Source organism: Synchiropus splendidus, chromosome 3, assembly GCF_027744825.2.
Source record: "Synchiropus splendidus isolate RoL2022-P1 chromosome 3, RoL_Sspl_1.0, whole genome shotgun sequence".
Lineage (NCBI taxonomy): Eukaryota > Metazoa > Chordata > Actinopteri > Syngnathiformes > Callionymidae > Synchiropus > Synchiropus splendidus.
This window is the reverse complement of record NC_071336.1, coordinates 35,783,526-35,809,409: the sequence shown is the minus strand read 5'-3', so window position 1 is coordinate 35,809,409 and position 25,884 is coordinate 35,783,526. Positions and strand designations below refer to the sequence as shown.

The window sequence follows — 25,884 nt, the reverse complement described above, 5'->3', positions numbered from 1 at the left end:
CTCGAAGTGAAAAATACCTTGTTTAAAAGCTCGTATTTGAAAAGTCTTCAGACAAGAGAGTATGCTAATGTCCAAGCTCAGCCATGTTGAGGGCGCTCAGGCTTTTGGGGACTCCCCCAGGCTTGGCAGGCTTATGTCCCCTTCTCTCTGCCTGTGACATTTCAATGCCGACGTGCCGCCGCGGTGATAATCGTGGCGTAAAGCCGTCTCATTCCCTCGTCTCAGTCACTAATGAAGTCTCTGCTATTAAAGCTCTATAATTCGCCCTCCCCCCACCCCCTCCGCGCTCACTTTCTCTCTGTCGATCTGACCCCCCAAACCTCGCCAGCCTCCACCAGTGCCAATCATAATTGAATAACTCCGGCTAAATGAGGAGAAAGTCTTCTGAATGGGAGCAGAACGGTCACACTCGGCCCTCAGTGCATCAATCTGGAGGCCTGATTGAAAAAGGGAGGGGGCGGGGGGCTTGGGATGGCATGGCGGCTACATGTCACCTTGCCGATAACTCCTCGTCTTCTTTCACATGGAAATGAGTCCAAAGACAATGAGCTTTTGTGGGACGTGCGAATGAGCAGTCGGAGATAGCTCTTGAACCTTGTACCAGTGAAACCCGTCTTTCTCGGCTGCAATTAGAACCAAGTTGAAACGTGATGCTCGTCCTGTAGCTCAAACCTTGGCGTCCGCTGCCCTCGAGACACGAGCGGCTAATGCCAGAGCAGCCGCAGGCAACCGCTAAATAATATGTCCAATATTGCGGCAGCTGTACATGAAATATTGATGCGTTGTTGCCGGGCAGGAGAGGGAAGATGGACTCCTGTCACACTGATGTCTCCTCATCTGCTCCCCGCCAGGTACCAGAAGCTGTGGAAGAGCTACGTTAAGCTGCGCCACCTGTTGGCCAACAGCCCGAAGGTCAAGCAGATCGACAAGCAGAAGCTGACGCAGAGAGAGGTGAGTGAAGTTCTTCTCCTTTCTTGGCCTTGCTGCAGTGCGGAACAGTACGTTTGTGTCATGAGGAGTCAATCTGGAGAATGTTTTCATCCAACAAAAGTTTTCTGCTGCCTCGAGTCATTTACCTGTAACTTTGCATCACATCTTAGCGACACCTGTTGTGATACTTGCTCCCACCTGGCTTCCGCCTGCCTCTCGAGTCGCGTTGAAAAAGCTGGCCAGTCTGCTGGGGGCGGGACTGAAGTTGGAGAGGAGTCAGCATGGCAGATCAAAGAGTCAGAATTATAGCCTTTCATCGACTGCAGAAGTCTGTTAAAGCAACACAAGACTTGGACCAGCGATAACGGCTGTCTTTCAGTCAAGAGAAGTAAATAGCTCCTCCAACATGCAGCTGTCTTCACCCGGTCCGTCTCTTCATATGTCTGGCCGGGATGCTTAGCTTGTGTTTGCGATGTGTCCACATCAGTTATTTTAGTGTGTCTTTCTAGATTTTTCCCTCTAAAAATGCTCCCAAAACAGCCCTGATCATGTCCACCTGCCGGATTCGTGTTTTGTTTTATGCTTGTTTTGGTGTTTCCACCATAATACATGCCATCGCGTGAAATTTAAAATAAAATAAATGAAAATGAGTGGCTTCAGAACTCACGCCGGCTCATGTTCAAATGATAAACCGGGTGGTGTTTATTATGGAGATGGCCTAGCACCAATAGATCCCTTCATCTAGAGCAGGGGCAGGTGGGCAAACCGGTCCTCAAAGAGCCCGGTGGTGCAGGTATTTGTTCCACCTGATCCAGCACAGACAGCTTCACCAATGGGAGTCTGAAGCCTGTTTCAGCTGACACTTGATTGGTTTCATTTGATGGGTTGGAACAGAAACCAGCAACCACAGCTGCGGCCCTTTCTGGAACAGTTTGGCCAACTCTGGCTCAACCATCTTAAAGTCCTGGCCAGAAGACCCGGTGAGCAGGTGCAGCCAGAACAACCTGGAACTCACAAGAAGGTGGCGATTATCATGTAGAGAATCAGCAGCCCAGCTACACTGGAATCACAGCGCTTCACCATTCACCATTCGCCATTGTCTGCTGAAGATCAGATAAACTGTTGACCACCACAGAAGAACACTTGATTTGTGTTACTATGATGTTGAGTCATTACTGCAAGGGGACGCTTTGGTCGTGGTGATTAGGTCAAAGGTCATCAGAAGCTGGTGAGAAGGTCTCCTGTTAGACAGTGGGGAGCTAGCATCCACTGAAGCTCCTCCTGGGGAGTCTTGTGATCCAGCACTGTGACGTTGGTTAACTTTATCATGTCAGCTATTTCTGTATAGCTGTAATTGCTTTGCACTTTGCCTCTGTAGACTCACCATCTCCGCTCGCTAAACTAAGACGAATTAACAGCTCTTAATAAATGGCTGGAGCTGCCTGACGAGTTGAACATGAAGGTCAACACCTCTCTGGGGACGCAGGATGCAGCGGAGTAATGACCACCACGTGTCTCTGGGGCTTCGTGGAGCGGCGGACTCGGTCGGAGCGCGTGTTCCTGCCGGAGACGCTGCAGTAACTTCCCCGCAGTGGCGCTTCCTCTCTGCAGACATGCTTCTCTGCCTCTGCTCTGTTTCATTCACTCCACAGCAATTATGAGCAAGAAGTCTGGCTCAATTAGCTTGTTTCTCAGGTAGCGCTCCTCCACGATAGGGGCTAACAGGGCCTGACAATCCTACTGTCAACCTGCACCGGAGCAATTAGTGAACCCAAACACCGACCCGCTCACACAGCAGCTCCGTCCAGCGCCGGCGTTCGGCATGTCAGGCCTTCTCCGCTGATGTGACAGCGAGGCGTCGCTACTTATTTAATGCCTGAGGGAGCGCTGCAGCTCCCTGTGTAAATGGTCCTCAGTGGGAGACTAAATGTCTTCACCTCGAAGAGGCACTTCCACCATTAAGGCTCGTCCTGTCAGAGACGTTCAGCTCCTGGCTTCATGAGTCTCCGGCTTGGTTGAGTTGGAGTCGTCGAGCTGCTTCTAATCTGTCACGCTTCCTTAAACGCTGAGCTGTTGCACTCCAGAAGAAAGTCGAGCTACAAGAGCGTACCATGCTAGTCCACTTCCTGCTGCTTGTGAGCAATCTAATGCCAGTGGAGCGGAGTGGATATGAAATGGTCTTTTGTAACCTGATTAAATTCATTGAAAACACGTTAGATTGTTCAGAAACCCATGAGCCGCTTGTTCAAACCCTTTATGCCCTTGTTCTCCTCTTCATCATCATCACCACCGTCGTCTTCTTCTTTTTTGAACTGATAATCTATTTTCTTTGTCTTTGCCTTATGTATCATCTCCAACATCATGGTCATCATCGTTTTCTTCATGTCCTCATCACCTTTTTCCTGTTTGTCTTTGTTCTCTTCTTCTTGTTTGTCTTCTTCATCTTGTTCTCCATCTTTCGTCTTCTTCCTTTTCTGTGTTGATGATCCTTGTCTTCATCTTTGTTGCTTTCGTCATATTCTTCTCCTTCACCGTCTTGTGTTCTTTGTCCTCCATTTTCGTCTTCATCTTGGGCTACCTCTTTGGCTTCTTCCTGTTCTTCATTGTCTACTTCTCTTATTCAATGTTGTTCTTTGTCTGGATATTCATTATCTTCTTCATCTCTATCACCTACTCCTCCTCCTCATCTTCTTCCTCTCTGTTGTCTTCTCCTCTTTCTTCATTACTTATCTGGGTTGTGACCTCCACCTTTTGTCGTCCTCCACGGACTTCATTGGTGGTCCTCTCAAACAATCTTAGTCCAACTCTGTCTCCCCACTCTACGTGTCTAAACCATGTCTCTTCCTCAACTTTGTCTCTAAACTTCTCCTCTCAGTATCTTCATCACTGACTGTGCTGACTCTGACTCCTGAGTCTCTGAACGTACAGCACAGCAGCGACCACGACAGTCCTGTGAAGCTCTGATGTTACAGTTGTCTCCTCCCTGCTTCTCTCTCTTCTTCACCTCCTTCATCTCTGTCCATCTCTGATGAGCAAGGAGACGGATAAGGTCTTCCTGAACTCCTCCACTGTGTGCAGATAGAGTTGGTAAAAGGATATTTTGTGAGCGCATTAATCATAATGAGCACCCTCTAATCCTCGACCGGCTGGATCTTTAAAAGAACCATCTTCTTGTGTGGTGCTCAGACCTGCAACCAAAAGGGAAATCTGCCGAGTTAGTGTCTGATCATCCAGCTCCTCCGAGCTCGGCCAACTGTGCCGAGAAGAATCCAAGAAAATCCCCAAATCCACATATGCTGAGCCGATAGAGTCTCACGACTGCCTTCCTGGCCAGATTCCTGCCGCATGCCTGAATGTGTATTTAAATTGGGGTTGTTACATCACAGTGAGATAAAGTACAGTGTTTCATATTCCAAACAGCCGAGAAAGCCGCTTAAAAGACCTTTAAATCTTCCCATTGTTGCTTATTTAGACTGATAACGGCCCACAAAGGAGCGTCGCAGAGAGCAGAACTTAAATTTGAGCTTCTTATGGAAACAAAGCAACTAGAAGGAAAGATAGCGGCCCTGTTTTGAAAAAGCGCTCCACCATCTCAGCCATGTTGCATCAGTGTTTGGAGACGACGTCGCCCATTACAGACGATAAGTGTGGGAGATAAGGATTCTTTTGACTTGCTTTGTCTTCCCATGGAGTCCTGCTGGATGACTCACAGGGACACTGGAACCCGCCAACACCTGTGTTTATACACACGTCACTTTACTGTATCTTCATGCTCGCTTTCTCCTCAGGACACTTCCCACTGGATGGGCTCTTGTTGTGAACCATATCTGGAAGAAGTGTGAGCATAGTCTTCGACCTGTGAGTTCACCTCATTGGTTTCGTGGCTGACACCATCTCCTCTCTTGAGACTGTCTTGGGTCTTCCCCAGGGCCTCCTCCTAGGTCACAACAGTACAATCCAGGAGTCAACCGTCATCTCATGGAGGAGCAAAGGTTCTCCTCTGAGTCTCCCCTGGGTGATGGAGCTGAGAGAGTCCTGACAGAGAAAGTGTTCCTTTGGGTTGCTCCAAAGCTGGTGACTACTGCTGAGAGCAGGAATGCACTGGTCAGTGGAAAGCTTTGTCTTCTGGCTCAGCTCTTCCTTCACCGCAGTCTGCGTGGTGGAAGACATTGCTCTGATCCATCTTTCCTCCCACCCGCGACCAAGATCTCCCTTGAACTGTGGAGAAGCTCATCATAGCTCCAGCCCAAATAGAACATTGCACTCTTCCCACTGAGATCCGTGGTCCTGGTCCTCACCCTGGCAGTGATTCCTACAAGTTAGGGGTGAAGGCGTTGGTTCAGAACCAGTGCAAGAAAACTGGTGCCCACCAAACCAAAAGAGTCTTAGCTTATTCACATTCAATATTCAAAGTTGTCTTAAAATGACGTTTATACAAAAATATTTTTGTGATTCGTCCAAAATGTGTTTTGGGTCCATCAACTCAAACTGTTGAAACGCTGGTGAGCGCTGTCAGCCAACCTCCTTGTCAGTCTGTTGGGTAGGAGGACCAGCAGCTGCAGCGATGACTCCCAGATGTGTTGTGCGACACTCACGCTCGTCATCGTCTTTGACACTTCTGGAGCGTTTTGATATTTCATCTCCTTTTAGCGAGTCTTTACTCTGACACGACTCGAGTGGAGGGTCTCGACGGCTGTCTGCGCCCATTAAAAACAACATCTCAGTCGCTCTTTCTTCTCTCACTATAAATAAATGCACTGTGTTTTCAGTGTTTTGACACGTCTTGACGTTGATTTGACGTCCAAAGAATGTTTTCAGTCGCAGCTGAAGCAGGTGCCCACGAAGCCTTCAGTGTTGTCCTTCAGGAAAACATTCAGGTGCGGTTTCTTCACATCTGAGCTCAGCGCCGCAACAGCTTTCTTTCCCATTCCAAAACGTGTTCTGTCCGGACTGCAGATGTTCATCTGCTCGTGTCAGACGTTTTGAATTGAACAGAATATTTTTGTTGTGGGTGACTTCTAACTGCCACTCAGCGTTCACCGGGTCTAACCATTCAAGGTTCGGCCTCCAAAACTGACCACTAAATCAAGCTATTTCTTCCCAGATGACTCAAATGTCCATCTGTCCGAGGTTTGGTGGCTGGGGCAGCAGCCTCATTTGGTGGAGCCGTGGTCAACATGAGGCATCACCTGCCTGTGTGTCCCTGGTGTGCCCAGGGCCTCGTCCCACTTACACAACCTGCTTAAAAAACTGTCTTCTCACAGAGGAGCAGAGGTTCTACTCTGAGTCTCTTCTGGTCGACTGGGCCTCTTTCTCATGCCAGCTGCTTGCACCCACTAGCTTGTTGTGTTGGCTGACTCTCGGCACTCACAAACGAAACATTTACCGTCACAGAATCTCGTTTATCATGAAGAAAATGGAACAAGAAAGATTTCTGTCTCCATTATGAAAAGCAGATCTGATGTCTGTAAGCAAACAATGCACCAAAAACACAGGTGTGGCTGAAGTGCTCCACCCTTGAATTTTGAAAGTAAGAATTTGAATAGAAAGCCTTTGCCTGCCAAATGACTTACAAAAATGATAACTAATGAAGGACCCATGCCCACCACCACCATCATAAATTAAACCTATTGTCAAGTGAAGAAAATGTGGGGAGTGCGTGTTCTGTTAGGTTGGACTGAGACACAGACCACACAGTGACTCACCTCCTCGTCCGACCAAACCCTGCTTGCTCTCGTTGACTCTGTGGCGTGGCCGCACACACTTGCGGCTCGGGAGCGAGCGTGTTCACTTTGATGCGCGGTTCAAAGTGGGACGACATTATTTATTCATGCGTTTGTTGTTCTTGGTTCCTCCGCTGGCTCCCAAAATTCTTGCCGTTTGCTCCCATTCAAGCATCAACAACTCCCCTTAGTCACTTCAGGATGAGGCTCTTCGTGCCCAGACCCGGTGCACGGGTGGTGGTCGTAGGCCCGGTCCACTTGTTTTCTGTCACAGGTCTTTCATCCCTGGAACACAGCGTGTGCTCATCACAGGCCGTTGGAAGCAAAATGACGACTAGAAAATTTGGGGGTTGGGGGGGTTTGTTTCAGGTATTTGGGTTGATGCTTGTTAAAAATGGACAGGAGGATAAAGAATCTTGAGTTTCATAGAAGAAACAAAAGCAGACTACAAGTGTCTTGGTTGGTCTTCCCGGGCTTTTGAGACGACTATCAACTGACTTGTGGACGCTGCCGTACTCGGAGGGTTGAAGTTTGGATGGATGACTGACTTGTGATCAACTCTCACGCTCCCTGTTTGCTATAGACGAGTGGATGAATGCTCATGAGCGGACGCTTGATTCCTCTCCACTGTGAAGATCACAGACCTGTCTAACTGCTGGTAATGTGACTCTGGGGACGGGCAGTCAAAGGACCCGTGTGTGTCCCGGGGGCCCGGAGGCTGGACAGGTCTGGTGTGTCGCCTCACCTGTAACGATTTCTGTAATGATTTGTGCTGGTGGGCTGCTGCAGGCTGCGGTGGGTGACGGGAGCGCTAACACTTGTTCCGAGCGCGAGCTGCTTTCACACTATTGCGTGAGGCGCAGTGGCGGGGGGCGGGCTGGGGGTGCTCTGCTGTAGACCCTCAGTAATTGACTGACCTGCCTGGTGTTTTGGCAGGAGGCACTTCAGAAGATCCGCCAGAAGAACACGATGCGCCGCGAGGTGACAGTGGAGCTCAGCAGTCAGGGATTCTGGAAGACCGGCATCCGCTCCGACGTCTGTCAGGTAACCACGTGGGCCCCTGGGCCGAGGTGCTCTGCACCTCAAGCTTTATTAGCTGCTCACTAGTGATGGCAAATGACAACACACCGTGTGACAGCCATGTGTGACGGTGGACAACATGATCTAGACCTCCGTCTTGTTATCAGACACACAATAGTAAAGTGTGTTGCCACAGTGCATCATGAGCCTCTCCGGAGGTCAGACCTCAACCAAGCCTCTCCATCCACATGCTGATTTCTTTCCTCAATATTATTACCCTGCGTATATTTATTGATATTATTTGTGTTAAACTAGTGAGCCCATTCAGACAGTAGGTGGCAGTAGCGTCATCACGCTACTGTAGCACACACAGGTGTGATGTGAAGAAGAGGCCAGTCAGCAGGGACCGACCTCGGCAGGGACCTCACTGGGTCAACTGCTTTTACTTGGAGGTCCAAGAAGTGATCTCTTAACGTTGAGTCATGATGTTACTCCTGGCTCTAGTTTGGAAGACCTGACCTTTGACTTCAGCACTTTAGAAGGTGCAGCTGACCTCCTCTCAGAAGGCCGTCACTTTTCCTGCTGCCAGATCGGCATGATGTGGATGCTGTCAAAGGCCTTCTCCTTATCAGGACCATGAGATCCAGCATGGAGTCTAATGTTGCCCTCAAACCTGCGTGACGAGACGACGATGATGATGATGATAATGCTGATGATGGGGACAGTGGACAAGAAGAAGCAGGAGGTTTTGACAAATGAAGCAAGCAGCTCTTTCTGTGTGAGTGAGACTCAGAGGAGTCTGATCAGAGCGGCGACAGGAAGTCAGCCGGACTCACTTGGCTGCTCAGACTACTCGGCGCTGAGCACAAATTGCATCAGCCGTGTGCCAAAAGCCACAGCAGGGGGTGGGTCCCCGACTCTTGATCCCCTTCATTAGGTCCTGAGCCACTCATGGCTTCCAGGGCCACTGGACCAGAGCGGGCCGGTTCTGTTGTGACACGTCTGCTTCACATTCCGTCTCTGAGAGAGGTTTCTGTCAACAATGTCTGATACAGGGACAGGTCCAGTCCAGGACCCCAATTAAACTTCCTCTGACCGAAGCGTCGCTGCTAATTGGTTCATGAATAATTTCAGCTGCCGACATCTGACGGACCAGAGCTGGTTTTTCCACATCTGGAACTTGTTTGAGCTCTCTCTGAGTGCAAGATGGGAAAAGAATCTGTCTCCCTCTTGAACTTCAGAGTTCGGTGTCCAGTGCTGATCTGTTGGTCTGTCCGGTGTGCACTGTGATGGGCGCTCATACTTTCTCTGAGCTCTCTGACATACATTTTTACCCGAAGCTTTTGGCTGTTCCTGAGAACATGTCTGACGCGTGAGTCCAGGAGACGTCCAGACGAGATGAGCCACCTCCACTGGCCTCTGTCCTCCAGGTCGTTGGCGAGTGTCCGGGCAATTGTTCTTTGGGTCACTACAGGTGAGAGGAGAAACCCAGCGGTCAGTACAGAGCTCTGTCTTCTGGCTCAGCCCTTCCTTCACTTCAGGACTGAAGACAGCTCTCCTTCGTCCTCTCCGTAGTTGGGACCTGATGGTATTCCCTGACTGCAGGTTGTTGGAGGTCAGGATGTTTCTGCTCTGCACTGCAGCTCTCACAGTATCGGCTGCTCACATCGCTGCTTGGCTCCAGGTTCCATGAGCGTCGCCTGGACTCCGTCCAAGCATCGGCCCCGATGGTGAATTCTATGTTTCACCTGCTAATTATCCGAGTATCAGCTCTTAACAAGTGCCGTCGTGTTCCGGCGTGTTCACAGTCCGTCAGCTGAGCGGGTCAGGAGCCACCACGAGGCCGAGGTCCCGACTTTGTTAATTGGCTGTTTAACAGGGACTGGCAATGTGACAACAGTGTGACGGCCCCGGGGCCTGTGTGGCGGGCCCCCGGTCTTGTGTGTTCCCCCCCTCCCCAGCCTCTGGCACTAATTAAAATGTGCACGTTCTTCTCCTCTGGTGAGCTGACACTGGGTTAATGTGCGCACACACGCCGCTGCTGCCTGGGCTTGATACCAGTCTGCTAATGATTTACTCCATCGGCGCCGTCACCCCGACCGCGCGCTGCTTTCTGGGCCACCCTGACGTCAGGAGCCAGGACTGAGTCCCTCAAGGTCGTCTCCTGTGAGATGGTGCCGGTCTCACCGGGTTCTTGGCCCCCCCCATCTATCAGGGTTCAGGCGAGCCCTGATCAATAAGCAACAGGCCCATGTGACTCCTTTGACAACAACAGTCATGAAACCCATGTGGGAGTGTTGATGGGTCCACCTCTGGCTGATGTTGGAGCCTGCTCCGTCGTCCCCTGGCTCACTTGAGTGTGCAGCTTACCGAAGCTCAACTCACCCTCTCACCTCCTCTCTCTCCTCCAAAGCCAGGGTCAGTGGGGCCCTCAGTGTTGGTCTCTGTGTAAGTGTGTCAACGTGTCCAAATGGGCTTCGATCTGCCGGTCCGGTCCAAATGTGAGTTCCCCGCTGCTGCCATTCCCCCTCACGGAGCAGCAATTGGGTTTCTGATGGTTTCATCTGACGCTGAGCTCCACTTAATAAATAATGACTGCTTGATTGATTTCTCCCCCATGTCTCCCCCGCTTCCCCTCCCTCCATCACCTCAAACAAGCCTTCTTGTGTTTGTCCTCACCAGCACGCCATGATGCTGCCGGTTCTGACCCATCACATCCGTTACCACCAGTGTCTGAAGCACCTGGACCAGCTCATCGGCTACGTCTTCAAGGAACGCTGCCTCCTGCAGGTAACTGCTGACCGCTGCAGCGCTGACACGAAGATGGTGGTCACTTGTGAGCTCAGTTTTCCTCCCAGTCATTTTCTTGTCTCAGGTTTGTTCAGTTGGTCAAACGGATGACGGCAGTCTCTACAAGAATCAAATACAAATCTGACAGGGTATTGTTCTGTGTACATGGCACTGGTCACTTAGTAAAGGTACTGTGGGTCCACAGGCAGAGAGACTCACTCACTGCTCAGACAGAAGATGAGGTTGGTGACTGGGGATCAGAAGAGCCGGACAGTTGCTCTGATGGTGAGGCTGGGTTTCCGTCAGGAGAAACACGGTTGGTCTCATATGTCCAGTCGGAACGCACAACAGACTTCAGCTATTATGAGGTTTCTGGATTTTCCCACAAATAACAGGGCGAAAACCGTCAGGTTCATGCCCACCTTCATGATGTGTTATTTGTATGTTTCGAAGTTTCCTCTTTGTTTCATCATGTGAGACTTAAGAAGAGATCATCTCATATGTGGCAGCATATTTTGTATGACCAACTGTTCTGATGTGGCTATGGTGAGACGCTGCTGCCGTCCAATGAAATGCCCCACAGACGCCGCGTGGCGCCACACTATTGCGCCGTCATCTGTCACGATCGGCTTCCTCTGTGTTGCACGTTCAGAAAAGGTTGGAGCAGAGCAGCAGCTTCCTGTTTGCTTTTCACGCCGCGGCTTGATTCATTAAGGAACGGAGCGTTTTCAAGTGGCACTTTATTAATTTCTGCTTCTTCTGATTGCTTCTATACATCAACTCAAGGTCTGAACGCAATTAAGCGGCTTCCAAGTGCCCGACTCGACGTGATGGATGAATGATCTTTTCATGGTTAATTATAAGCGCCAACGCCTCACATCCCGACGAGGAGAGTTGATGGGAATCTTTGTTGCCTCATTTGCTCACACTGTCACGAGAGTTTGACCCGGTGGAGCGCTGCGCCTCCAGCCAACAAAGCACACCTTTTCCAGTCGCAGCAAACCAGTTAGTGCCAGTACAACCAACACTGACGGTTTCATCGACACATGGTTTTTCTGTTGACAAACAGCTCCTGCCACCGCTGTGAAGAGCCTGATAAATATTCAAGTGACCATGAAACTAAAGCAACATTTCCATTTGTGCTCACAAGGACTCAGAGTTCATCCGATTCATTCATCAGATAAAATTATGTTTAACAATTGGTGTCCAACTACAACAGAACATTGGTGTAGAGTCAAGTGTAAGATGGAAATGATTTGACCAAAGACTGTCATGATTTCAGAACGAACAAGCTTGTTTATTGTTCAGAACAAAGGTGCAGAAAATGGTTAACGAAAGAACAAAATGAAACTCACAGTTCCTGGTCTGAGTGAAGATCTGGAACTCTGGTCATTTTAATAATCTCTGGATGAAATGACAAGCTTGTCCGTGGTTCCAGGGCGTTGGCGTCGTGGGGCCCACCTCCAGCACACGTCACTCACATGCTGAAGCTTGTTGTTCTTGCTGCGTTTGTTTCCTGCGACTGTCAACGCGGCGCTGACAGTTTCTGCTACTGTCGTCGATTATTTTTGTTTTCTCCCTGCAGCACGGCGGACGGCGTCTTTAGCCGCCTGTCGTGTGCCGCTGCTACAAAAGCGCGGCCTCCTGAGTGACTATAAATATTGAAACCTCTCTCTTCTGTTTTACACAGATTTCTCATCGGAGCTTGAAATTGATTTGAAGTTGGCTGAAAGGAGACAAGCTCAGTGGAAGGCGAAGCCGGAGGGGGGCAGAAGTAGGGTTTTTTGTTTTCATGGGAGTGGAGATTAACGTTCTAATGTATGATTGATAAAGGCTTGTCAGATCCCGCCGCTCCTCCCTCTGCCTGTCCCCTCGCCGAGTTTGAGCGATCTTTGCGAGCTCAGCGGTCTCTGCTGTCGTTGCTTCCCTCCGGCTCCTTTTTTACCTTCAGCTCCGATGTTCGCCTCTTTGGGGAGTATAAAGTTTTCCTTTAGAAAATGTAAGTTTTAATTAAACAACTTACCGGGTTAGCGTCGGCGGAGAGGCGTTCCCATGGTCACCTGTGCCTTGCGGCCTTTTCTTGAGTTTCACCGCCGTGACTGGTCGTGGAGGGCTTGATTCTGTGGAGGCTCCTGGGGTCCCACATGTCTTCTGCTGGGTGTCTGCAGGTCTGTAGGGGATGGTGATTTCCTCAACTCATGGGTCACAATAATACGCAGTTCTGAAACCAGGGCTGAAGTGGTGTAACTGTATAAAAGATGGCATTTCAATATCGCCTTAGGAATATGATAGTGCTGTGTCAATCTGCATTGTTGGCCCATATATCTTTGAGCCATGTATATCCCCATGACAAATGCAACTCCTTCATCCCCAAAGTGGCTGAGGTACATGAATGAAAAGTACAGTTTCAGTAATGGTTTATTCAACTTGTAACTGCGGTACTGTGGTTTTTCTTGGTTCACTCTTCCCAGTATTATGTGACAAAAGGCTGCAAGAATGAAAGTGTCCAAAAGGGTGGTGAGGCCAGCAACGTTGTATGGTTTGGAAGCAGTGTCACTGAGGAGAAGACAGGAGGCAGAGCTGGAGGTAGCAGAGATGAAGATACTGAGCTTCTCTCTGGGAGTGAGAGCAGGATGATGATAGGATCAGAGGGACAGCACATGTGCTCAGGTGTTTAGGAGACCAAGTCAGAGAGGCTGGATGGAGATGGTTTGGACATGTACAGAGGAGAGTGAGACAGTACATTGGTAGATGAAGATACTGAGCTTCTCTCTGGGAGTGAGAGCAGGATGATGATAGGATCAGACGGACCGCACATGTGCTCAGGTGTTTAGGAGACCAAGTAAGTGAGGCTGGATGGAGATGGTTTGGACATGTACAGAGGAGAGAGAGAGAGAGAGAGCCAGTACATTGGTAGATGAAGATGTTGAGATGTTGGAACTGCCAGGCAGAAGGTGGAGAGGAAGGCCACAGAGGAGATTTATGTCATGATCATGAAACACTGGCATTTGCCGCCCTGGCAGCGTGGCTACCTGCCAGTGAACATTACGAGTGATTGTTACTGTGTCAGGGTGGTTCTCTCTCCTGACCTGATGAGATTGTTTTGTGGCCCGCGATAGTCGTGACTCATGTCGTTCCACCAATGACAGTCCTGTCTTCTCTGCCAGCTGGCCATGACACACCCCAGCCACCACCTCAACTTTGGCATGAACCCTGACCACGCCCGCAACTCCCTGTCCAACTGCGGCATCCGCCAGCCCAAATACGGCGACAGGAAGGTCCACCACATGTACATGAGGAAGAAAGGTGCGTCCTGCCGTCCTCCCCCGGCGCCGCCTCGCTGGTCTCACTGCCTCATGTGTCTCCGCAGGAATCAACACGTTGATTAACATCATGTCCCGCCTGGGCCAGGACGACCCCACCCCCTCCAGGTCGGTCGCCCGCAGCTACGTATCTGTCCGTTGGCCGCAGGGGCAATTACAGGCGTGATGTTTTAGTGATTCACCCGCCCGGTGCTCCTGCTGACGGCGAGAGGAAGCCAAGTCTCCGGGGAACGAGATAATTAGAAAAGCAAACCTGCCTGCGAGCTGCTGTTTTCTCTTGCGTCGCTCATTTGTGTTTCTCTGTCTCCCAAATGTGACTCACCGCCCAATCGGCGTCCCAGGATCAATCACAACGAGAGACTTGAGTTCCTGGGCGACGCAGTCGTGGAGTTCCTCACCAGGTGAGAAAGCGCTGCCTTGACGGACGCGTCGGCTAATTGAATGTGACGGCCGCGCCGCCGCCATCGCCATCCTCACTCCCACTCTGCTCACCCCTCAATTGTCTATCCGTCACCGCCGCTCTCCTCTCCACGCTGCCGGACTCTTTCACGACGCTGATGTTCGGGTAATTGGAAGCAGGATATAATTCTTTCACCCTCAGTCGCCTCTTTTCCGGCCTGAAATTCTCGCTGACAACTTGCAATTAGCTGTCGAGGATTTCTGACTGTAGTTGTGACTCCAGGTGAGCGTGGACATGGCTCCTCCTCGCACTCATTATGGAAAGCTATTATTAATCCTGCGCTCTCAGAGCAGTGAACACAATCAGACGGAAGAAGATCAGACGCGTCCTCACCTGAGACAATTTCCAAATAACTCGACAGGATACTGGACTGAGGAGGATTTGACGGAGAGCCAGAGTGGAAGTGTTGCTGCTGTTGTACATGATGCTCAGTGCTGTGACAAGGAACTGAAAAACACCAACTACACTATTTGTTTTTGAGAAACCTTGTTATATAATGTTATATAAATGTTCTAAATGAGGCATAATGGTATTCATCAGTCCAAGTCCACGTGCCTGTGTGCGTGCGTGTGTGTGTATATACTGTATATATATATATATATATATATATATATATATATATAAAGCTTATATAAAGCAGTTGAAAAGTGAAATGGGTAATGCTCGACCAAACCTTCTCTCTCTCTCTCCTGGCTGTGGTGTTTCCACCCGCCTGCATGCCGGTCGACCTGATGGGACTTAAATGACACCAGATTTGGTGCTGCTGAGTCTCCAGGGTGACAGGGAAGGTGGTCAGCGCTTGTTTCTCTGGGTTCCTGTCCTTATGCTCCTTGGTTGTTAGCATCTGCTGCTGGAGGTCTGGTTGTCTGAATAATTCACCGTACTGCGGTTATGGCGGCAGCCATGCAGGTCCCTTACTGGATGCTCAGCATCCCCTCTGGAGCATTGTGGGGGAAACGCTGAACAGACTCTGCTGTTGGAGCTCAGCTGCTGCTAGAAGATCTCAGGGTAGATTTAGAGAGAATGGTTGGAGAAAGGGAGGAAACTTGTGGAGGAACCAGCCCATTTAACTGGGAAATGGGTCAGTGGATGGACAGGCTGAGGGGTGGATGGCTAGGAAGGTGAACTGATGATGGTCCTGAGGGATAGATGCACTGATGGACATGTGAATGAATGGGAGGATGAATCATGCATGAATGGACGAGTCCTAGTGGGAAAGAAGGGACTGAGTGATGTGTAGTTGATTTAACTGGGTGAGTGAGTGAGTGGATGGATGGATAAATGCGGGATAGGAACGTATGAAACTTTGGGTTGGTGGTAGAGTGGAAGCATTTTAGAGGGATGGATGACTGAACTGCAGTATAGATGGATGCATCGATGAACGGATGGGATTGACTGATGTTGTGACAGATGGAGCGGTAGACGACCATGGAACCGGATGGACAGAGTAAGAGAAGGACTGATAATGGCACCAGGCTGGGAAGGGAGTATGGAGAGACGGATGGATGGATAGATGTGTTTATGATCCTCCTTCATGATCGGATGTTGGTGCTCTTGTGAGCTCCCCCAACCATCCGCCAAGCCCTGCCCTCACCGGTGTCTCCTGCTTTCCTCACGTTGATTTGAAACGGCTGGACCTGATGAAATCAGATGACACGCTGCGGTAAGTGAGTTACGGCTGGACCCGAATGAGAATGGAACCAAGTCTCACGCTCCCAGCTGTGGATCCGCTGGAGCGTCCTGCTCTGGACCAGGCCCTGAATGAATGGTCGTGGACTCGCTCTGTGAGCGATGTTTGTCTCCGCTGTGGAGTTTCACTGTTCACGCCTCCTCATGAAAACGCTAGGAACCACCAAGAATAAAATGACCTTGATTTGCCACAGTTCACGCGATGTGTGTTGCAGAGTTTGGTGGGAAGTTTATGTTGTGGTAGTTTTTAATCTTTGAAACAGGTCAGTTGAGCGTTTGTTATATAGTACATTTTTCTGTTTACCGGCTCATCAGTTCATTGAAGTAGTCCAAATGGATCCTGCCATAAGAAGAGGAACTGGTCCCTCGTCTCACCTGTTTGTGCTTCTTCTCCCCGCAGCGTGCACCTCTACTACCTGTTCCCTCACCTGGAGGAGGGTGGGCTGGCCACCTACCGGACGGCCATTGTTCAGAACCAGCACTTAGCCATGCTGGCCAAGGTGAGACTCTCCTCCCGCTTGTCACCAGCTCTCCCGAGAGCCGAGCTAGTCTGAGACGCTGGTATTGTTCTCTCTGCTGTGACGTCTGCTCTCACTGAGGGGGCGCTGGGGAGGCTCCAACACTTCCCTCGCCCCCCCAAGTTTGTAATTGCAGTTAAAAGGTTGATGTTTTTGAGGACCAGGCTGGTGCACTGGGTGTCCCTGTGGGCCCCGGCAGGTCTTCCTGTATCACTCCAGATCCTGTTATCACCCTCCCCCTTTCCCTTTGCTCTCTCTTGCTGGCAGCACGTCGGGAACGAAGCGGCGCTCTCTGGCTCGTTTGTAAAGAACACAGCGCTAGCGGTCCCGTGACGTGGAGGAAGCAATTAAAAACTTCAATCTTTCATGTCGCTCCCCGCCGACGAAGCAGTCGCCCCAATCTGCATCGCCTCTTGCGCTTGTTGCCGCCCGCGGTAATGCGAGTGTGATACGACGCCTTCCACGGTGCCAACTTGTTTACCAGCTGCCTCTGAAGCTGGAGAAGCTGGCAATTATCTTTGGGAAATATCTTTGTGGAGCGATGGCACCATCCAAACTTCACTCCGAAGGCTTAAAAGTCACTCGAGTTGGAGCTGGCTTGTGCGCTTGTGTGGCGGCGGCGGGCGCGATACCCCCAGCAGTCATCAGCCGTAATTAAATAGCACCCTGACTGTGTCTCCTGACTGGGCTCTGCTCTGTGGTGCGCTGCCAGGAGAGGCCGGTCCGGCTTTCGACTGGCTTCAGAGGAATAGTTTCAGCAAGTTTGGAGTGACCGGCACTTCAGCTCCTCCACTGAGTTGTGAGTCCATGTCTTCCTCTGCACTCATCACTGCTGAGTCGGTGAGGTCACTGCTGCGTGTCATGGGAGTCTTGGAACCACCCTCTGAACTGCTGAGGGAGGGAAGCCATGCACTGAATGTCACAACAACACCAAAACATTTTTCCTGCCTGCGACTGGATCCTTGGTCAATAAACCGATTGTCAGCCCTATTTCCTGAAAAACATGCACTTTGTCTCCAGTGAGGTTTTGTGGCTAGCATATTTGGAAGACCCCAAGATTGTGATGCAGAAGCTTCGAAGGTCTCATCTGTGACCTTTCTGTTGCTTCTTCTGGTCAGTTCCTCTTCTTCTGGATGGTATTCAGCCACGTGTGTGTGTTGAATGCAGATGATGGCAGAGGCGCTCGGTCATCGGTCAGGAACTCTGTAGAAGTGGGTCTGTGGAAAGACTGGGCTGGCCTGGTACCAGATGAAGACATGCCCTTCATGGCCCAGTAGCAAATTAGCTGAGGGCTTACTCGGCCTGTGGGTCCTGCAGGAGCCACTTCTCACGTTCTGTCTGTCTCTTTGGTCGAAATTTGACAGATGTTTTTGTTTGACAGAAACTGGAGTTGGACCGCTTCATGCTGTACGCTCACGGACCGGACCTGTGCCGGGAATCGGACCTGCGTCACGCCATGGCCAACTGCTTTGAAGCTCTCATCGGTGAGTTCGTCCTGCTGCAGCGCTGTTTCTTTCACTGTGAGTCACCTGACTCACGACCTCCATGCAAGTCTGGTGCTCCAGTGTCAAAGTTTTCCACCGTGCGCGAGTGTGCAGCAGCGCCATCTAGGCCCAGACGAAAGTCAGGAATCCCCATGCTCAGTTTTCCTGCAGTGCGTGTTCTGGACTCGTCAAATATTCCAAACAGCCTTATTTCTTACGGTTAACACGACTTTGATGGGGGTGTCCACGAGAGGGCAAACGTGCCTTTTGATTCGAGTCCACAGTGAGTCCTGTGAGTGAGTGGCTCACACTGTCCACCAGGTTTAACTTCCTCTGAATGGATTTTAAATGGGCCCTTTTCTGCAATTACATTTCTTCAGTACCGTATTTTCCAAAGTATAAGTCACACTTTTTAATTGTTTGGCTGGGGCAGCCACTTGTACTGCGGAGCCGCTTATGTGAAATTATTTGCACATATCATTTTATTTGTTATTTTCACACTGACAGCCACAAGAGGCTTGTGCAGCTGTACCTAAATACCATAAAAAAGTCATATTCTACAGATTAAAAGCTACGAATCGTGAAATATGCAGCTAAAAACAAAGGAATGGGAACTGTCTCTTCAGAAGAAGATTTCAGTGGAGTAAGACTGATGCTTTGGCAAACTTGACGGCATGTTTTTCATGCTATAGCTATCTGAATAACTTGATCTGTTACGTTTACATACCAGGCACAACCGTTGTCTCTAGCTGGAGCAGTTTATACTCCGGAAAACACGTCAATCATATCTCACTTCCTCACAGATTAGCTTCACACATTCACAGCAAAGTAATATTTCAGTTGTTTGTAATCCCAATTTAGCAAAATGGCGGCTTCACTCCGAGCACTCCATTTACCTTGAATGAGTGACTAGGACTACAAGAATGGCTGCCACTGACAGTGAGTCGCTTCTGGTTTCAACTCATCTCAATATATATCAGTCACCAAAGCACAAAGAACTACTTCCTCTCCCTCAAAGATAAAAACACACTGCTTTCATGACAATAATTCCCTGCGGTTATCAAGGTGCTCCGAGAACTCAAGGGTTTACGTTGTGGTGATCAGGATCCTGAGGCTCATCCATCGCACGGGGGGGTGTATCAAACTGTGTAGCCTCCATATCTGCTATGTTACAACTTACATTCCTCTGAAGTGGATGCAAATGGTTAAACCGACGCTTCCTCACGCTGGTGCTTCACATGGAAGGCGCAAGTGGTCCCTGTGGACAACACCTTTGATGCTAGTGATGGATGACACCAGTCTGGAGGACCTGCGGACTGGCTGTGCGGCTCCACTAGATGTCGCTGTATTGTCTTCAGTGCCCGGTCTCTCTCTCGACTTCTCGACGGTGTTTACAGCTTCATTGGTCTCCTGAGATGTAGCTTGACCTCTGACCTGATGGGAAACTGGCTCACATGCTGACGACTCAACTCACCAGCAGGTCACCGATAGAGTTGGTGAAGTGATTAAGACCCCATGCAGTGCAAGACATACACACACACGCACACACAGGAAAGTAAATAAAGCTCACGCCGGGTCCCCTCCTTCCAGCCTCCTGGCCAGCGCTAAGCTAAACCTCGCGCCTGCAGAGCTGCAGAGTCGGCAGGTTCTCTTATCTTATCAGGACTTGATTGACCCTTGCTGATAGGAAGCGAAAGTGCCTTTAAAGAACCGCTCTCCTTCACCCGCCCACTTCCTCCTCCCTCCTCCCTTCTCTCAGCACTCGGAACAGCGTGTGTGGAAAGTGCTGACTGGTTTCAGCGGCCCCCTGTTGGCCCCCGAGGTCCCGCACTTGTTACCGAGTTCATTATCGGCAGAGATGGAATCGTAATCTTTTCCATCCCGTCGCCGTCACTGCCTCATCGCGGCGCACAGCTGAGCGGAGACAGTGGGCTGCCACACTGGAAGCCTCTTCTCCTTCCTCCCCTCCTGCTTTTGTTTTTTGTTTGAAAACTTGAGCTTCATAAAATTGATGAATAAACTGCTGTCAGAGATGCTCCCCGTGTTGATGGCGTTCAAAAATATGCCCCCCCCCCCCACCTCTGTCCCAGCCCCCACACGCGCGCTGAGGGGCAAAACATGAACACACACACGTCAACTTCCAAGACATTCAAAGTGACTCGCAGTGAGACTGCCGCCTGATGTCTCGTCTCTGCTCTCACCACATCTTTTGTCATCTTCATTTATTTCTTCCTCCTCGCCTCCTTTAAGTTGTCCTCCATCAGTCGCCATCTTTCTCCTAATGTCCCTCCATCGCACTCTTTCCACTGCTGCTGCTGCTGCGATCTGGAGTTTGGGTGTCATTAGGTGAAAGAAGTGCCATCCAGATGAGACGCTCCGTCACCCCATCCTCCTCTTGTCTTCCTCTTGCCTGCTCTTTCTGAGCAGCGGCTTGTTGTTAGTTTATTCTGACGGGAAGGAAAAACTGGATCAGAAGATTCAAGTGTCCAAACTCCTGCAGAAGGAAAGAACAACTTTTACTGTGGTAGGGATGTGAGGTGGTGGGGTCAGTCGTGCCTATTGTTGACCAACTCTCTGGACATGATGGTGCTACGGCGAGAGGCCTGTCTTGCTTCCTATCACGGGAAGTAGTGTGTCGAGCCCTCTGTGGAGGGTGTTGTCCCAGGTGCCGACGTGAGAGCAGCACTCTTCCTAACTCAGTGCTTCTGAATTATTTTCTGTTGCCCCCCCATAACATTGTATCCTTGTAAACATTAAAGGAAAGAAAAAGTAAAGTAATATAGATCAACTTTCATCCAGTCTATGAGGACCTTTGTCTTCTGGCTCAGCTCTTTCTCCACCATGGCTACCGAAGTCAGTTCATCTCAAACCTTCCCTCATCCTTCAACAAGACCCCGAGGTAGTTAAGTTCATCTTGTGGGGAATGGTCTGATCTCCCAAGACAGGATGGTCCGCTGTTTTTCCCCACAACAAACAACAGCATAAGACTTCGAGGAGCTGATCCTCATCCTGCCCACTTCATATTCAACAGTTGGAGGGAGCTGGAGGAGCCAATAGAGGGGATACTGAGGCAACAAGCCAAAGACTGTGCTGTGGAGCTCTTAAAGAAACAAAACAAAACTACTCAGGAAAGTTCAGGTTTCACGTCGTGGCTGCGTTGCTGAAATCAAGGTTCAGGAGAAATCTGGTGAAGAGTTTGCTGAAAGATGTGGCTGGTGCTCCTTCGGAGAAGAATACAGTGAAGATAAACTGCAGAAAACCTCTCGGACCTCACATCAGTGGAGTTGTTAAACCTGTGCTGCATCTTCCTCCGACTTCTCGTCTCTCCTGCTCTGATAGAGCACGACTCGCTCCACACTCGCCGTACGGCGCCTCGCTGTGTTCCTGACCTCAGGTTTTATTTGTTTCCCTGCCACGCTGACCGTTGAACCAGCGCTGCGTCGGAAAAATGGCGGTTAATCTGCTGCTTTGCATGGGCGGCATTCCTCCGCAAGACGAGAATGTGTCTATATCCCGAGGCCGGAGAGAGAGAGAGAGAGCGAGCGGAGGGATGGAAACACATCTGCAATGCAAATGGCGGCCCTGCAACCCTGAATAATTCAAAGTGTTGAATGGAAATCCTGCTTTTCTGATCCGCTGTCATTAACTGGTGCTGGAGTGGGCCATTCTCATTTGGGCTCTTTTGGCCTCCTCTTCTGTTCCCGCCTTCTTTCCTCCCCTCACTCGAGCTTCACAACCACTTTCTCTGGCTTATTCATGGTATTCGGCTCGCCTGTTGCCCTCACTCTCAGGTCCTCTTCGCTGATAAGCCACGGCGCGCTTCCTCCTTCTGTTCCCACTGAAAAGAAAGGAGAGCCGGAGAAAAGGGGCTCCGCTCTGTTTTTATGGCCCTAATTTCCTTGTACAGTTGATCTGTGGATTATACGCTGCCAGCAGCCGTGGGGGATACAGATGGTGAACCTTTGTGAGGGCCGTCTCTCTAAGCTCTTCCTATTAAAAGAACGCAGAGAAAGGATTATCTCCCACTTGCTGAATATCAGATTTAGACACAATGCAGCCGGTGGTTTCATCCTGCGACTGCTGCTCTCTTTGTTCCACGCAACAGCGGCGTCACGTCCTTTTGTTTCACCGTCAAACCGGCAGTCGTTCCACACATTCTTCTTGTGAGTGAGACGTGACGTGGGGTAGCGCTGACAATCGGGCTCCACAGTCTGACGTACATGTCTCAGCATTTGAGGATCTGTGTTGACATCACAACGACCCAGAAAGTTCCATCTTCTTACTCAACACCTTTTCTCAGCTACTTCTCTGCTGCAGTACCGTATATCTGGCGCCGCCATCTTGGACAGGCGACCTTTGTGTCTATATGTGAACCATCCGAGGCCTTTTCCGATCACAGTCATCCATTGCTTTCCCTCCCACCCCATTTCAGAAGCTCCAGCCACACCCTCTCACACAGGCCACTCACAGCCAACCTCTCTGTCGTCCTGACTATCAAGTACCCTTATGTTCCTGACCTCTATTGCTCCTCGAATCCCCAGCAACTGACCTAATCTTCTGTCCCTGACAGTGGGTCTGCTCCAAGTCCGTCTGAGGTCAGTTAATGACGTGATGCGCGACTAACGGGCGACTCATGTTTCAGTGTGGACATGACGTGGAGTGTCACTTCACCGCATGTGAAACATGCTTGAGCTCAGTCTGGCACACTGTGGGTCTGAACCAGCCCACACCTACTCTCACACCATGTCAGACCCGGTCCAGTGGAGGGTCAGCAGCTCAACATGTTTTCATGATTGAGTCCCTCAGTTAGTGTCTTCATATTTAGCTGGTCAGACCACAAACTCCACTCTGGCAGGACACGATGTGGCCACGTGGCCGAGGTTCATCAACTTTCATTTTCACATGCTCACACAGACGTGCTGGTAAACTAGGTCAAAGTTTCGGTCTCACTTGTCTCATCAAATTTGCACGGAAGCATAAAAAATACATGGGTTTAGGTTCTGTGGGGGCAGGGCCTCTCGCCGGGTGGCAGAGGTGGTCCGAGGTACCCACTGCTTTGGTATCAATAATTGAAGGCATTTTGAGTCAGCAAGTTTTGTCAATGTTCTTCGTCACACAGACGTAGAAGAAACGAAGAGCAAACCAAACAAAGCTTGGCCAACGCTTCTCACCTCACAGTGAATGGAGAAGGTCTTCAGTTCTTTGAGCTCAGGATCTGATCTTTGACTTTTGGCTCCATCGGCTGAGACCGTCAGTAGTTCGTCTCAGCTCTTCGAAGTCTGAGGACATTGTTTTCTGTTCTGTTGAGGTCTTTGGTGAAGGAAGGATGGACAGATGGCTCAGAGCTTGAGGAAGGAGCTGAGCTGGAAGACAAAGCTCTCAGCTGATCAGGGTGTCTCCTCTCGCTTGTGCTCACCAGCCTTGGGGTGGCCCTAAAAACAAGAGTTTCTCTGTCTGGACTCTCCTAGAGAGAGGAGCTCAACCATCCAGGAGACTCTCCGAGGACAGCCTCTGCGTCTCCAGGAGAAGATTGTTGCCTCGATGATGTCTCGGTTACCTTGGAGCACTGTGGTGCTTCTCCAGAACTGCTCCCACGTCTTTGCCTCAGCTCAGAAGAAGGCAGTGGCTGGATGGATAAAAAACTTGAAGCCCTCACTGTGGACTGGGCACAGAGCAAGTAAGAGGTTGAAACAAGAAGAAAGACTCCTGTTCTGAAGAGGGGATGGCAGATGAAAATCAAACAAACAAAAGTTTCAACAAAATTTCAACAAAACGAAACACAAAAAGTTACTTCACTGTTGCTTTGTATTTGCTGTGTTTTTGTCACGGCTTGTCCTGTTCTGTCAACTTTGCCCCCCCACTTCCAGTCCAGACTGTGACCTTGGGGGAACATCAGTTGCCCCTCCTCTCCTCGCAGCTGTTTACCTTCTTCGTCAGCCCCCCTCCCCTTCCTCCTCCTCGACTCCATCACCATGCCGCCTTGGGGAGTTTGATTTTGTGCCGAGACAAACGTCTTGTTGAAAACGAATGAACTGCATCTCTCCAGTTTCTTCATCCAGAGGCTCCGCTGATAGGCAGCCGAGGTGTGCAGGTTCTTAATACCCAACCACCCCCTCACGGCCCCTTGCCCCTCCACCATCACCCTCCACCGCCTGCCTCAGAGAAGTTAGAACTCTTATCTGATGGAGACCAAAGTTATAAGGACTTCGATGGACGGAAGAATGTTCTGCCGTGTCAGAGATTCCAGCACGTCGAAGGTCACTTCCAGAGTAAAGAAGAGTCACCATCAGTGGCTTCAGCAGGGGTGTTTTTTTTCGCTTGTGTCTGTGCTGGTCTTTGTGTCCACATGTGTGTTCATGGTGACAGTTGCTGCAGAAGCGTGTGTGCGTGTGCGCCTCCTGGCTTTGTTTGTAATTCTCTACATTCATGTCTCCACAATCATGGCTGCCTGTATGTGCGTGTTGATGATGAATCTCGTCTCCTGATGCGTCTCCTAAAAAGGCCGTTGCGCGTCGCCGCCTCCGTTTGTGTCTCATTTGTGAGCGTGATGGAAGAAGTGCTGCGAGATCCGCCGGCTCCTTATTGCTCCATAAATTGAGTGTGCTGTGTGCCATCGCCGCGCAGGTTCCTGCCGAAACAATCAGTGGAACAACACAGACGCAGGAGCAGCTCTCTGTCTTTTGTGACATTAGTCTGGTTTGTTCTGCTGCACACGTGAACTGGCTTTGTCTGAACATCTGTGTCGAAGAGCCGCGCTGGTGTGGAGTAACGACATCACACCTGTGGTTCCCCAGCGACAACCCGGTCTCCCGACGCCCAATATATCAAACTTTTATCAGACATTTATTCTGTTTTTCACTTCTTTTCAAAACATGCTCTTTTTTGTAATTCAAAAATAATGTAGTCCCTTCCTTAAAAGTAAGTTTTGGTTTTCGATTTTTATTTTTCATTTTCATTGTTGAACCACATGATGTTGCTTTATTTTATTTCATTGATCATTATCATTATTTATTGTTTTCTATACTTTCAGGCAGAGAAATCCCAGTATGAAGGGTGGCAGCAAACTGGACATTGTGATGAAAATACTTAAGTTATTATGGCTGTGGTCTTGTTCACAGTGACAAAGGAAGTTGCAGTTAGAAAACAGTTTCGACTGACAGCTGACGCGTAGGCCATAGCAAATGTACTTGAGTGAGTCAGTGTCGCTGACGTGTCGTCACTTTTGTGTTCTCAGGAGCAGTTTACCTGGAAGGAGGTCTGGAGGAAGCTCGCGAGCTCTTCGGCCGACTCCTCTTCAACGTCCAGGTGAGTCTGAACTCTTCTCGTGTCTCTGGTGTTGAAGCAGTTGGGTCACTCACTTGACCTGTGATAAACTTATTTCCCACACTGAGAGTCCCAGTTTGTTTTTGGCTTGGGGAGTCTTGGATATTGACTCAAAAGGAGGTGCTTCTCATTCAAAGTGCGTCTCAGAGTGTTGACCAGGTTTAACTTCCTCGTCACCACCCCAGACTTATTCAGAGGGATGGGACCCATATGTTATGGCTTCTGTCTTCACTCGTGAGGATTGCTTTCGCCACATCATGGTGGAGTCACTGAATCAATCCCAAGTCAAACGGAAGACGTGGCAGGAACTTGTGGAGTCTGGTACCTCTGCGTCCCCACGGACTGCTCTTTATGACAGCGAAGTGTGTTGTGGTGAAGATGCACACATGGTCCGCTCTGGACTCCCCGCCTCCCTCTGAACCCGACTTCCCTCATCATCCTCTCACCCCGCCATCTGCTTGTTAAACTAATAATCCCCCGATGTAAAATCAAAGGCTCTATGAGAAGCTGCTGCGCCGTAAACGGACGGAGCGGCCCTCGTCTGTCTTGCAGAATGTGCCGGAGTTGCCAGTCTCCTGCAGGACACCTGCTGGTGCGCGTGTGCGAGTGCAGCTGGCGTGAATA

General features: G+C 50.1%; 1 protein-coding gene across 5 annotated transcripts in view; it reads left to right on the top strand.

Moving 5' to 3' along the window:
* Nucleotides 1-25,884, top strand: part of drosha (drosha ribonuclease III) — an 80,403-nt gene that overhangs the window by 21,965 nt on the left and 32,554 nt on the right. For all 5 annotated transcript variants that reach the window (XM_053858695.1, XM_053858696.1, XM_053858692.1 and 2 more), the window contains 9 exons: nucleotides 852-951; nucleotides 7,590-7,697; nucleotides 10,356-10,463; nucleotides 13,631-13,769; nucleotides 13,834-13,894; nucleotides 14,128-14,187; nucleotides 16,336-16,435; nucleotides 17,835-17,937; nucleotides 25,172-25,242. In XM_053858695.1, coding sequence (XP_053714670.1) covers nucleotides 852-951; nucleotides 7,590-7,697; nucleotides 10,356-10,463; nucleotides 13,631-13,769; nucleotides 13,834-13,894; nucleotides 14,128-14,187; nucleotides 16,336-16,435; nucleotides 17,835-17,937; nucleotides 25,172-25,242 — 850 coding nt within the window. The remainder of the gene's footprint in view (nucleotides 1-851; nucleotides 952-7,589; nucleotides 7,698-10,355; nucleotides 10,464-13,630; nucleotides 13,770-13,833; nucleotides 13,895-14,127; nucleotides 14,188-16,335; nucleotides 16,436-17,834; nucleotides 17,938-25,171; nucleotides 25,243-25,884) is intronic.